Source organism: Pongo abelii, chromosome 23 (assembly GCF_028885655.2).
Source record: "Pongo abelii isolate AG06213 chromosome 23, NHGRI_mPonAbe1-v2.0_pri, whole genome shotgun sequence".
Lineage (NCBI taxonomy): Eukaryota > Metazoa > Chordata > Mammalia > Primates > Hominidae > Pongo > Pongo abelii.
The window spans coordinates 47985963-48000184 of NC_085929.1; the positions used below are offsets into that span (position 1 = coordinate 47985963).

The 14222-nt window shown below is 55.8% G+C and overlaps 1 protein-coding gene across 1 annotated transcript in view; it reads left to right on the forward strand.

Moving 5' to 3' along the window:
- ACO2 (aconitase 2) overlaps nt 1-14222 on the forward strand; it is a 61096-nt gene that overhangs the window by 46305 nt on the left and 569 nt on the right. The window contains exons 5-17 of the mRNA XM_002831184.6: nt 1159-1317; nt 1549-1699; nt 3301-3405; nt 4257-4348; nt 5964-6069; nt 8618-8775; nt 8993-9066; nt 9619-9730; nt 10663-10785; nt 11017-11172; nt 12083-12274; nt 13131-13263; nt 13742-13863. Coding sequence (XP_002831230.3) covers nt 1159-1317; nt 1549-1699; nt 3301-3405; nt 4257-4348; nt 5964-6069; nt 8618-8775; nt 8993-9066; nt 9619-9730; nt 10663-10785; nt 11017-11172; nt 12083-12274; nt 13131-13263; nt 13742-13863 — 1683 coding nt within the window. The remainder of the gene's footprint in view (nt 1-1158; nt 1318-1548; nt 1700-3300; nt 3406-4256; nt 4349-5963; nt 6070-8617; nt 8776-8992; nt 9067-9618; nt 9731-10662; nt 10786-11016; nt 11173-12082; nt 12275-13130; nt 13264-13741; nt 13864-14222) is intronic.

The following is a 14222-nucleotide window of genomic DNA, read 5'->3' on the forward strand; positions in this document are numbered from 1 at the left end:
TTCTGTAAGATTTCTGGGAGCACTGGTGGGTCCTGAGAGTCCACAGAGCCTGTCACACCTCTCGTCTCATGTGTTCTTCCCCACATCCCCGGGTGGGGCACTAACTCCATCTGACTGATGAGCGGCAGAACCTCAGGTGAAGGCTCTTGCTGCAAAACAATAAATAAAAATGTTGCTTCCCCCAGGCACTATTCTGTGCCTCATGGACAGGATCTCATCCAGTCATCAGTGAACCAGTGATGTGAGCACGATTGTTAGCTATTTCTCGATAGGGAAACTGAGCTCGGAGAGAAGTGACTTGTCCGCGGTCCCACAACAACTAGCAGATGGTGGAGCCAGACCTCAGACCCGCACACAGGACGCCTGGCTCAGAGCTTGCCAGGCAGTGTCGTGCAGCTTCAGGGGGCCAGCGCCTCACAGGTGCCTGGTGCCTGGGCCGCACTTGGGTGTTGAGCGTATACCTCTGCTGCCTTTCTTACCAAATGTTTTGGGGGAAGTGCTCCCCCCGGCTGGGAGGAGCGCCTCAGCGAAGGGAGTACCGTGAAATGGGATGGGTGATGAGGCAGGGTGGCATCGCGCCTTGAGCAAGTCACATGGGTTCTCAGAGCCACCTCCAGATGCTGAAGTGGATGAGGCATCACCTATTCTTTGCAGTTGAGGAAAAGTTCATAGCTTTGTTCACCCACTGGGGCCCCAGGACTTCTTCCTCAGAGGCCTTCTGGGGCTGGAGCCCGCTCCTGGAAGAATCGCCAACTCCGACGAGAAGCCAGGTGGGGACGCTCCACGCCCAGGATGAGGCCGGCCCAGGCCCATCACAGGACAGTTTCTCTGGTTCTTGTCACATCCTGGGGTCATGGTGGTGTGGGTGTTTGGTTACTGTGCTACAAATGAGGAAACTGAGGCATGGGGCAGCATTCAAAGGCCCAAGACATATAGCAGGAACTATCAGAGCTATTCAAGGGCCCAGGCCACCTGTCTCCCAAGGCTCTGGCTCTTCTTGGCCACCCTGGAGACGGCCTGGATTAAACGGGGCTGCTCCCACCAGTTCCATCCTGGGAGAGTGGCTGGACGTGATTGGGAGGCCCAGGGTCAGTGGGGCCATTTTGTGGTATTCTCGGTTGGGGGCTTCTAAATATAACATCTTGGATTATTTTTCAGATTATTCTAGAAAACTATGCGTACCCTGGTGTTCTTCTGATTGGCACTGACTCCCACACCCCCAATGGTGGCGGCCTTGGGGGCATCTGCATTGGAGTTGGGGGTGCTGATGCTGTGGATGTCATGGCTGGGATCCCCTGGGAGCTGAAGTGCCCCAAGGTGAGGGTGAGGAGGAACTTATTCTGGGCTGGCTGTGGGGTGGTGGTTGTTGGGGATGAACGGAAGACGGTGGGACCCAGGAGGGAAGAGTGAACAAGTTAGACTCGAATCTTCTGGGAGGGAGGCAGAGATCAATAAGCAGCAATGGGAATGGCAGCAGGGCCATCCTGACTTCGTGGCTGGCACAGGCACACAGGGCCTTTGACAGCCTCCTCGCCCCCTGCTGTCCAGGTGATTGGTGTGAAGCTGACGGGCTCTCTTTCCGGTTGGTCCTCACCCAAAGATGTGATCCTGAAGGTGGCAGGCATCCTCACGGTGAAAGGTGGCACAGGTGCAATCATGGAATACCACGGGCCTGGTGTAGACTCCATCTCCTGCACTGGTGAGGAAGGCGGCCAGGCAACGTGGCCCCTACCCTGTGCTGGGCCTGATGGGTCTCCAGTTGGGAGTAGAAGGGGTGAATGGCCTTCACTTGAGAATCTGTCTGTTCCGTTTGAGGACTTGAGATAGACAGAGGTAGAAGGAAAATTGGAGACACCATTAGAGATTGTCTAGTCCACACCCTCATTAAACAGATGAAGAGATTGAGATACCCATCAAGGCTGCCAGTGACTTCCTGTGGCCACACACAGGCGCCAAGTCAGCTTCTGCTGCTGGGCCCAGGCCATAGCACTAGGCCACCTTGGGTGATCTAGACGAATCCAGAGAGGACAGAGACAGTGGTGGGAATGGGCAGAGCCAGGGCTTCATTCATGAAGCAGCCTCAGGCCCACATCCTCTGTTGGCTGAAGTTCGAGCCTCACTCACTTCCCTTGGATTAGAGATCGGTGCCTGTCCACCTCCAAGACCAGGTAGGAGCCAGCTGCTCCCTGCCTGTCACTCCTGGTGACCTGGCCTCGATGCCTGGCCCTCAGAAAGCCAGGGATACTTGGAACAGTCCAGACTTCCCAGGTGCCTGCCTGGGCTCCCCGGCAGCCCTGCAGAACTCTGGTTCCCCTGCAGTGATGGGGGTTCACTCCTGCCACGGGACTGCTCAGTCAGGACGTTGGTAACAGGCCCATACCTCCGTCCTAATGGCTTCTGAGGCAGGTGGCCTGGTAGCAGCTGCAGTACCTGTGAGCCCCACCAGTTCTGTGATGCTTTGTGGTCCAGACAGTGTGTATCATTTCCGGTTTTTTTGTTTTTGTTTTTGCTTTTTGAGATGGAGTCTAACTCTGTCGCCCAGGCTGGAATGCAGTGGTGCAATATCGGCTCACTACAACCTCCGCCTCCTGGGTTCGAGCAATTCTTCGGTCTCAGCCTCCTGAGTAGCTGGGATTACAGGTGTGTACCATGATGCCTGGCTAATTTTTTTGTATTTTTTTTCAGTAGAGACGGGGTTTCACCATGTTGGCTAGGCTGGTCTCAAACTCCTGACCTCAGGTGATCCACCCACCTCGGCCTCCATCACTGGAAAACTTGAGACATAGAAAAATGTCTCCACCATGGTATGGCTGAAGGAGGGCGGGCCACCAGGCAGACAGACCAAGATCCAAATGCCAGCATCTACCTTTATGTGCTTTATGGCATGACCTTGAATCTCTCTGAGCCAGTTCCTCCCCTGCCAAAAAGAATAGCAACTGGGCAGTGACCGGTCAGGTCAGCCTACAGTACGTGGTGCCTGTTCAGTCTCTTGAGTGACAGTCAGACCCCAAGCTCGCAGCTCAGTGTGTCGGGGCTGAATCTTCACCTGAGTCCTCTTCATTCTACCCAGCAGCCACCGTGAGCTGGGGCCCTGAGCTCTGATCCCCATGGCCTCCCCTCACTGGCCCAGGTTTTTACCCAGGGCCTCAAGGGATGAGTCGGCCCGCTGTCACCACATCTCTCTGAGTGGGGGGAGACGTAATGCAGCTCCCTGGTGTGAAGATGCAGGTGGCCGTGTAGCACGTGCGTGGGACCCTGGCCCGGCCACCAGCCAATGCCCGGGGCTCTGTTGCTCCACAGGCATGGCGACAATCTGCAACATGGGTGCAGAAATTGGGGCCACCACTTCCGTGTTCCCTTACAACCACAGGATGAAGAAGTACCTGAGCAAGACCGGCCGGGCAGGTGAGCTGGCAGGGGCAGGCCCGTGTGGGTGGAACAGTCACATTCCCGCTCCTCGCCAAGACAGAGCTATGCCTTTCCCTGTAGGGCAGGGGTCCTTAACCCAGTGTCTCCAGACAGGCGTCCGAGGCTCTGAGAAAGCCCTGAAGAGGTGCAATATGTTTCTGAGTAGAGTGTCTGGAGCTCTCTTCAGCTTCTCAAAGGGCCTGGCGTCTGAGTTCAAGATAGCCCCACCTCAGGATGGGCATTTCATTGTCCTTGGAAGGTGGCTGAATGCCCGCCCTTCTCAGCCTGGTCCCTGCTGCCCCCTACAGGAAACTCCGGAAATGACAGGGATCGCTTCTGTTGATAATTCCTGACCTAGCAGGGGAACATTTGGAAGGAGAACCACTTTCCCAGCCTCCCCTGACAACTTCCCTGAGGCTCTAGCCTGGCTTCTTTGGAGCTCAGAGGGCATTGGCACCTGTGAAGGGTGGTGCGTTGCGGGAGTGAACGAGGAGCCAGAGACCAGGGGCCATGGGGAGAGCCATAAGCACGTGGAATCCTTGGAAGGCTCTTCCCTTTCCTTATTGAATGACTGCTTCTTCAAAACCCAGCTCTTCACTTCCAGGACACCCTCCCCAGCTCTGAACCTTAGCTGGTGCTCCTCCTCTGTGTCTCCGTGTCCCTGACAGCTCCTGCACTAGGGTGTGAGCTCTGTTAAGGGCAGGGACAGCAGCCTTGGTTTTCTTCATTGGCCTAGTCAGTGCCCAGGGTGGGCCTGGTGTTTGGCAGGTGCTCAGGTGGGTGGTGAGTGAACTCTCAAGAACAGTTTCTGTTTCACGTGCTCCATCCCTGTCCCTTGTTGATTTCAGACATTGCCAATCTAGCTGATGAATTCAAGGATCACTTGGTACCTGACCCTGGCTGCCATTATGACCAACTAATTGAAATTAACCTCAGTGAGGTGAGGAGACAATTAATTGGGTTCAAGAAGTTTCTGAGAGTAGTGGGGAGCAGGGCGGGTCCTGCCTAAATACTCATTGAGGGCCGGGCGGTGGCTCACAGCTGTAATCCCAGCACTTTAGGAGGCCAAGGCGGGTGGGTCAGTTGAGGTCAGCAGTTCAAGACCAGCCTGTCCAACATAGTGAAACCCCGTCTCTACTAAAAAAAAAAAAAAAAATACAAAAATTAGCTGGGCATAGTGCCATGTGCCTATAATCCCAGCTACTCAGGAGGCTGAGGCAAGAGAATTGCTTGAACCCGGGATGCAGAGGTTGCAGTCAGCCGAGATTGCACCACTGCACTCCAGCGTGGGCGACAGAGTGACACTGTCTCAAAAACAAAACAAAACAAAAAAAAACCTCAGGGTGACTCATGGGCCCCTGGGTCCCCAGTGTTCCTGCAAACTGCTTCCTGAAGCAGCCTGCAGCGGGCGGGTGGGGAGGGGGGAGACACAGCCATGGGGGGAGCAGAGGTAGCTCTGGCTGCTGAACCAGAAGTGGATGTCAGTTTGCCACCAGCTCAGCTTTAGGAGAAGCCAAGGTTTCACCCTGAAGGGTTTTTGTTATCTGAGTTCAGAGGGCAAATCCCAGCAGGGTTAGGCACCTTGAGACCCACAGATCAGAGCAGGTGTTTGCAGAGCCAGAGGAAGGGCAGGCTGGAGGATCCCGTCTGCAGGAGTTCACACCTCGGCTCTGCCACTTAGGTTGTGTGGCCTTGGTCACCCACTTAGCTTCTGTAGGCCCCTTGCTCCATCACATGTGGAACCTACAGCAGTCATGAGGATTGAATGAATTCATGTAGCTAACACTGATAGACGTTTACTGCATGCTGGGCACGTAGCTGAGTGCCTCCATTTACTGATGATTATGACATGTAAAGCATCTGGCCTTAAGTCCGTTTTTGTCATAAGATTCCAAAAGCGGCCGGGCGTGGTGGCTCACGCCTGTAATCCCAGCACTTTGGGAGGCCGAGGCGGGCGGATCACGAGGTCAGGAGATTGAGACCATCCTGGCTAATGTGATGAAACCCTGTCTCTACTAAAAAAATACAAAAAAATTAGCCAGACGTGGTGGCGGGCGCCTGTAGTCCCAGCTACTTGGGAGGCTGAGGCAGAAGAATGGTGTGAACCCGGGAAGCGGGGGCTGCAGCGAGCCAAGATCGCGCCACTGCACTCCAGCCTGGGCAACAGAGCGAGACTCCGTCTCAAAAAAAAAAAAAAGGAAGATTCCAAAAGCAACATCGAATGGGAGATAATGAACTTAGGAAGCTAACAGCCTTGATCCGTTCCATGCCTCTGCTGTCTCCTAGTTGTGTGACTTCGAGCACAACATGTCACTTCTGAGCTTCAGTTCCTTCATCTGCAGAGCAGAGCTGAGCCCAGCCTTGCAGGGCTGGAGGGAGCCCGGGAGCGGGTGTGTGCAGAGCCGACTGCTCAGTTCTTCCCTGTGATGAGGTTTCAGTCAAGAGAAAGTCGTTGGCCTCTCTGTGGGGACGTGGTGAGGCAGTGAAAGAGGCTGTCCCTGCTTCAAGGTTTCTTCCCTCCTTTCTTTCTTCTCCTTGCATGTTTGTTTCTTCAGCTGAAGCCACACATCAATGGGCCCTTCACCCCTGACCTGGCTCACCCTGTGGCAGAAGTGGGCAAGGTGGCAGAGAAGGAAGGATGGCCTCTGGACATCCGAGTGGGTGAGCACCTCCCACCCCATCTGTTTAGCAGGTCTCAGGGCCAGTGGCTCTGCCCAGGGCTGTAGACAATCACCTATGCCTACTGTGTGGCACTTTCTAAGGTGGGCAGTTTCTGGAATGGGTTTATTATTGAAAAATTACTTTTTCGGCCAGAAGTGGTGGCTCATGCTTGAAATTCCAGCATTTCGGGAGGCCAAGGCAGGTGGATTACTTGAACCTAGGGGTTCAAGACCAGCCTGGGCAACATAGAAAAACCCCCTCTCTTAAAATGCAAAAATTGGCCGGGGGCAGTGGCTCACGCCTGTAATCCCACCACGTTGGGAGGCTGAGACGGGTGGATCATGAGGTCAGGAGATCGAGACCATCCTGGCTAACACGGTGAAACCCCGTCTCTACTAAAAATACAAAACATTAGCCGGGGGTGGTGCCATGCACCTGTAGTCCCAGCTACTTGGGAGGCTGAGGCAGGAGAATCGCTTGAACCCGGGAGGCGGAGGTTGCAATGAACCGAGATTGTGCCACTACACTCCAGCCTGGGTGACAGAGCGAGGCTCCATCTCAGAAAAAAAAAAAAAATTGGCCAGGTGTGGAGGCGCATGCCTATAGTCCTAACTACTTAGGAGGCTAAGGTGGGAGGATCACTTGAGTCCTGGAGGTCAAGGCTACAGTGAGCCGAGATGGTACCACTGCATTCCAGCCTGGGCAACAGAGGCAGACTCAAAACTGCAGACTCAGGCAACAGGGCCTGTCTCCCCCCCACAAAAAAAAAAAGAGAGAGAAAAGAAAAATTACTTTTTCTTGGCAGAAAAGAAAAATATGTTTATTGTAGAGAATATTCACAATCAAGAAGAATTTTTAAAACTCCTAATCTCAACCCCCAGCCAGGAGCAAGCTCTTAGGAGCTCTTGGAGAGGTGTGCTGTGTTTCTGTGTATTGTGTGCATAGATTTTCGTGTTTTACATTTTATATCACCCTTGCTGCTTTATGTGACTTTTCATGCTTTACACATGCAGACACCCTGGCATGCCAGTCACTGGCATCTGCTGCTGCTGGGTACAGTGTGGCTGTGAAGAGCATGGAGCCTGGAGCCAGATGGCCTGGGCTTGAATCCTGGCTCTGCCACCTAATAGCTGAGTGACCCTGAGCAAACTACTTCACCGTCTATGTGTGGGTTCCCCATCTGTAAAACAGGAGTCATGATTGTACTGACACCTTTGAAGGTGGTGTTGGGCCTATTGCTGCTATCACCAATGAGAAAAATAAATATAAAATAAAGTTGTCTGGAGAAGTGACAAATTAATACGTGAAAAGAGGTTTCTATACTGTCTGGCCGAAAATAAGGGCAATATAATGTGTTTGCCCTTATTCATTGAAATAATTTTAAGAAAAAAAATCTTTGGTGGTTTAATAATTAGAAAGTAAATTACTAAATTAATAAAAGAAACTATCTTGGCTGGTTGCATTGGCTCTCGCCTGTAATCCCAACACTTTTTTTTTTTTTTGAGACAGAGTCTTGCTCTGTCACCCAGGCTGGAGTGCAGTGGCTCAATCTTGGCTCACTGCAGCCTCCGCCTCCCAGGTTCAAGCAATTCTCCTGCCTCAGCCTCCCTAGTAGCTGGGACTACAGGCGCCCGCCACCATGCCTGGCTAATTTTTGTATTTTTAGTAGAGACGGGGTTTCACCGTGTTAGCCAGGCTAGTCTGGAACTCCTGACCTCAAGTGATCTGCCTGCCTCGGCCTCTCAAAGTTGTGGGATTACAGGTGTGAGCCACCGCGCCTGGCCAATCCCAACACTTTAAGAGGCTGAGGCAGGAGGATCATTTGATCCCAGGAGTTCAAGACCAGCCTGGGCAACATGGTGAGACTTTGTCTCTACAAAAACAATGTATTGAATTAGCCAGGTGTGGTGGTACTCACCTGTGGGTCCCAGCTACTCAGGAGGTTGAGGTAGGAGGAGTTGCTTGAGCCCCAGGAGTCAGAGACTGCAGTGAGGAAGCCATGACTGTGCCCTTGTGCTCCAGCCTGGGCGACAGAGCAAGACCCCATCTCAACAACAACCAAAAGAGACTGTCTGTACAGACAATGCGATGCTATTCAGGTTTTACAGACTTTTTAAAAAGAACTCTTATTGCCCTAATTATAAAACAATCTTTAAAACCCAGAAAATACTAGAAAGTATAAAAGAAGAAAATTAGCATCTCCCGTCAGCCCCAGCCCATCAAGGATGGCTGTTCATATGTTCGTATGAGCCCTCTGACGTGCCTACACATGTACATGATATTGCTATAAAGGGGGTCATAGTACTGATGTGTTCAGCGTCATGGCCAATGGCTACAGCATCTTTCTTCAAATGACGCCAAGTCATGAGTAGCCTGTCCTTTATTGTTGGATATTTCGGTTGCTTGCAACTGGTCTATGTTAAAAAAGTCCCTGGCCCAGCCCAGATGGTGAACTCTTTTGGCCAAGTCTGGATAATTTGAGGGCAGGTGGAGACCTCTGCTCACTGTCTCCTCCTGACCCTTAACCCCACCACCCACAATGCACCAGGTCTAATTGGTAGCTGCACCAATTCAAGCTATGAAGATATGGGGCGCTCAGCAGCTGTGGCCAAGCAGGCACTGGCCCATGGCCTCAAGTGCAAGTCCCAGTTCACCATCACTCCAGGTTCCGAGCAGATCCGCGCCACCATTGAGCGGGACGGCTATGTGAGTGCCCATATCCCCCTGCCCATCTCCCCCACCCCATGCTGAGTAATGCCTCCAGGCGGCACAAGCCCACAGGCCTGTTGGGCCAGGGCTGGGGCAGGTCCCAGTGGCTGCCCTGGGGTTCCAGTACAGCACTTCGTCCTGCAGCCACCACATCACCCCTTCCCATCAGACTCTCACCTGCCCTTGACATTCTGTCTTCCTCTCTCCCTGGCAGGCACAGATCTTGAGGGATCTGGGCGGCATCGTCCTGGCCAATGCTTGTGGCCCCTGCATTGGCCAGTGGGACAGGTAAGAGGCACATCTTTTGACAGGACAGCCCCTTGTGCACAGGGTACGGAGCCCCAGAAGTTGGAGGAGGAATTATTGGGGTGGAGAGAAGAGACTCCAGCCAAGGTCTGTAGCTCCAGGGACTCTTGCCCATTAGAAGCCTCTGGCAGACATGCCTGGGAAGTGGGGCTGGGTGAGGAAGGGCCCTGCAGAGGCACTGGGGGGCCACCTGGCTGAAGCGTGGGCTGGCAGGAGGAAGCCAGCACGGCCTCACCCTAATGGACACAGCAGGAGCCGTTTGGGAGGAGGCAGTGGCCCCAGGTCAGGAAACTCAGGCCTTGACCAAGGCCTTGCCTCTGGCTTACATGTGGTTGCAGGCTGGGCCCAGTGATCCTGAGGTTCCCTTCTGCTCTGCGCGTAGCCCAAGGAGGAGGCAACCCTGGCAGGGCCTCTTCATCTTCCCTCGGTAGGAGCTAGGCTGGGCTGCGCCACAGGAACCCAGCTTATCTGTCCTCGGGACAGGCCAGGTGACAAGGCCAGATACCCCTAACCCTGTTCCCTCTGACCTGGCAGGAAGGACATCAAGAAGGGGGAGAAGAACACAATCGTCACCTCCTACAACAGGAACTTCACGGGCCGCAATGACGCGAACCCCGAGACCCATGCCTTTGTCACGTCCCCAGAGGTGAGACCACCCAGCTGCGCACGAGCCTGAGACAGCCTCTGGGGGCCCCTGGCGGGTCAGAGGAGGAAGCAGGAGGAGATGGGGGCTGGGGCCAGGTTTGGCATCGCAGGGCAGGGGTCATCCAAGTGGTAGCCAGGAGCCACAGGCCTTCCCAGCCCCAGGCGCACGCTTGGTGCTTCCTGCCTGGGGCTCCCTGGCTCCTGGGATTATGAGATATTTATACAGTGGTTTGTGCTTATGAGCATGGAATGTGGACTCTCACTGCCTAGGACACATCCCAGCCCTGCCTCTAACTCGCTGTATGAGTGTGGCCAAGTCACTTACCTTCTCTGTGTCCCCGTAATCCTCGGGATTACCTGGGAAAGTGTGTGGGACACATGCAGTTTCCGACCCCAGGTAGGAGTTCCACAAAAGCGAGGCCTTTGCCATTGTTCCCGTGGCCAGAGTGAGCCTTGCCCTTGGTGGTATTCAGCCCTGGCCGTGACTGGCATATGGCCAGGCTCTCTTGACTTGGTTGTTTATCTGCGTGTTCTACAAATACTTCTTTTTCTTGCTAAATGGGTGAAGGAATGGCCCTTTCCATGTTTTTAGTGTCCTGCGCACTGAGCAGCTTTGCATCATAGCAGCATTTCTGTGCCAGGGCCCCCACTCCCTCCAGGATAGCTGTGAGGAGAGAGGACAGCACTGCCAGCCCGGCCCTGCAGGGATCGGGGAGGCCACACTGCCCTTGGCTTCCTGAGTCCTCTGCAGGCGCAAGGCCCCATGGTCCCAAAGATTGTCCTGCAGCTCTGGCCCCTGAGGAACACAGGGGTCTGGGGAGAACATGGAAATTTCCTTGGTTCCTTTCTCAGTTTTGGTCTAGGCTTCTGGTAGGTGCAGGAGACAGGAGTGGCGATTGGTGCTGACCAACAAACTGGCCACCTCCATTTCAGATTGTCACAGCCCTGGCCATTGCGGGAACCCTCAAGTTCAACCCAGAGACCGACTACCTGACGGGCACGGATGGCAAGAAGTTCAAGCTGGAGGCTCCGGATGCAGATGAGCTTCCCGAAGCGGTGAGCGCCCACGCCCCCTGCGGGGGCTTTACTGGTTGCTGTGCGGCCACGGCACTTCCTTCTCAACCTCACAGCACCTCCTGTGCAGGCAGGGAGGGCGCTGCTAGTGAGAAGGAAGCAGCTCTGTTCCCTGGGAGAGGAGGTGGGGCCCGGGGAAACTTGCCTTCTGAGAGTCTGTCCTTGTGGGAACTGAGGACTCAGCACCCCACGCATCCCCATTCCCTGCTGCAGGAGTTTGACCCAGGGCAGGACACCTACCAGCACCCACCCAACGACAGCAGCGGGCAGCACGTGGACGTGAGCCCCACCAGCCAGCGCCTGCAGCTCCTGGAGCCTTTTGACAAGTGGGATGGCAAGGACTTGGAGGACCTGCAGATCCTCATCAAGGTCAGCAGCATGGGGACGGCAGGACAGCCCCACCCTGCCAGGGCCCCCCGTCCCCTGAGCATCGGGAAGGGCCATGAACCTGGAGGAAGTGAGCAAACAGTCAAGACACAGGTGGGAGATGGAAGGGAGGTTTGGCTGCAGAGCAGAGAGGGTATCGCAGTCCAGCGTTCCCCTTCTCTGTGGCCCTGAACTGGGCAGAGCTAGATCTGGCCAGCCTCCGTCTGGGGCCCTCTGCCGTCCAGCAGCAGCTGATCAAAGCCACCTCCAGTGGGTGTGGGCAGGTGAGTACAGCTCAGGCTGGGCTGGGACGGTGTGTGTGATTGCACAGCAGGCTCCACACCTGGCACGTCCACTCAGGCTCTGGAAGCCACGGACGACTCCTGCCCCCACAGTTGGGCACCCGTGGATATGGGATGGCCTGTGTTTGGCACTGACCAAAAACAAGCCTTTTTGGTGTGGCCAGAGGCCTCCAGTCTGTGTCAGATATTAATTTATGCTGCTTATTAAGGGGTCTCCAGGCACCCCTGTGACAGAAGAGACTAATCAGTCATCAGCCAGGACCCAGGCATGTCCTGGGCTCCTGTGTCCGGCATGAGGTCTGTGGCTGATCTTGCAGCCGAGGCCTGAAGGGTCATTGACCTGTCCCCACTTTGGGCGGCCTCTGCCCCATAAGGGAGACTGAGCAGCCAGAGGCCTTTGAGGGGATGAGTGATGGCCTGGCCTGAGCCCGAGCCCATGTGGCCTTAGGGTGGACACACCAGGACCACAGAACACGTGTCTAAAGCCTTGCCTGCCTCTCACCCCTCTGTCACTCCTGGGCCCCAGGGCCTGCTGCCTGCCTCCGGAGGGCTTGTCATCCACCCCTCCAGGGCCATGCCCTGACCTCTGTCCTCTCTACTTACCACCCAAGGTCAAAGGGAAGTGTACCACTGACCACATCTCGGCTGCTGGCCCCTGGCTCAAGTTCCGTGGGCACTTGGATAACATCTCCAACAACCTGCTCATTGGTGCCATCAACATTGAAAACGGCAAGGCCAACTCCGTGCGCAATGCCGTCACTCAGGAGTTTGGCCCCGTCCCTGACACTGCCCGCTACTACAAGGTGGGTCAGAGTTGATGGGGGCAATGCCAGTGGTCACTCCTGAAGGGGCCCGGAAGGCAGGTGCAGGGAGGACATTACGGGAGTGGAAACTGGGAAGGAGGCCGACCAAGCCCAAAGGGGACTGCTGTGGAAGGGAGGAGAGGCCTGCAGCCCCTCCCCGTGGCTGAGAGGACATGAGGCTCAGGTCCGGTGGTACAGCCGGGTCCCTGCACCAGGAGTTAGTGAGAGCAGCGCTCAGCAGATATCTGGCCCTAGACCAAGACAAGGAAGGGGGCCGACTGGGGAAGTCAGAGGCCAACAGGCTGAGAGAGGGGGCTACACGGGGCCTCGCAGTGAGCGGGCAGAGAGGGTCTGAGGCCAGTGTCAGGGTCTGAGGTGACTGGACTTTTTCTGCTTTGAGAAACGAACAGAACCAGGGCTGAACCCAAGTCCTGGCCCAGCCGGATGAGGGGACTCTGACACCCCCTGATGGCTGGGTGGGGCAGAGGGTGCTCCCAGGAAGGGGGCGCCTTGAGCTTCACAGATGCATCTTGTGTGGGGCCCAGAGGCCGTTCCTGTCTCACCCAGCCTCCCTCCACACACACCTGCCTCCCTGCCAAGCACCAATGGGTGGGTTCTGTCTTCTTTGCCACTGCAGACAACCACGCACCTCTGTCCTCTCGGGGCCTCGTTTGGGTCTCATTCACGTAGGCTTCACTTGCCCTTAGGCAGCAGGTGAGGAAGGGCCCCTCCAGCCCCTTTACCGGGAGCATCAGGATGCCCAGGTGCCAGGTGGGTGAGGCCAGGCAGGTAGGGCCAGACACGTGGGGACGGTGCCCTCCTCTGCCTTATAACCTTACCCCCGCTTGCCTGACAGAAACATGGCATCAGGTGGGTGGTGATCGGAGACGAGAACTACGGCGAGGGCTCGAGCCGGGAGCATGCAGCTCTGGAGCCTCGCCACCTTGGGGGCCGGGCCATCATCACCAAGAGCTTTGCCAGGATCCACGGTGAGCTGGAGTTTGTACCTGGGCTATCCTCATCCCATCCCTAGTGATCAAGGTCACTCGCCCTGCCCGTGGCTGAGTTGGGCCTGGTTCTAGGCTGTGTCCACTGCAGCCCACAGGCCCGTCAGCCTCTTGCCCCTTAGGCTCACACAGTGCACATCCGACGCTCAGCTTCCTGACTTCCCACAGGCCCTGCTTCCAGGCTTGTAGATCTGAGCCGCTGAGATCTAGGGCATGTGCCAGGGGGTTCTTTCTGATCATGAATATGCAGCAGGAAGGCCTCGCAGGCCTCAGCACCAGCGCACACTTGCTAGGGGCGCCCCTAGTGAAAGGGAGCAGACCAGGGCCCCGTAGTCACTGCCCGGGCGTTGTCCCAGGTAGCAGGATTAGGGGCATCTCCCAGAGCCCCAGATGGGTTCAGAAAATGAAGCTCTCTAGGCTAGTCAGGCCCCCTGATGACTGAATGCCGCCTGCCTTCCAGAGACCAACCTGAAGAAACAGGGCCTGCTGCCTCTGACCTTCGCTGACCCAGCTGACTACAACAAGATTCACCCTGTGGACAAGTTGACCATTCAGGGCCTGAAGGACTTCACCCCTGGCAAGGTTAGCGGCCCGGGTCCACCTGAGGTGGTAGGGTGAGGGGCAGCCACCTTGTTTCCCCTCCTGCACTGGCCCCAGGGTAGCTTCTCCCAGGAGGCTTCATTCCAGCTGGAAAGGCCCCCAGTTCTCCAGGTGGCCCCACAGAGAAAGCAAAGTGCCTTCTCAGAGTTGGGGGTTGGGGTCAGCCCGGTGCCCTCCCACCTCCCCAACCTCCCTTTACTCACCAGGACTTGGCACTCAGAGGGCCCCAGGAATCCCCTGTAGGTGCCACCTGGGTCTGACCTGGGCCATCAGGCACAGACTGGCCTAGGATTTGGTTTGCCTGCTGACTTCCTAGGTCCCCAGGCAGTGCCCTGTCTCCC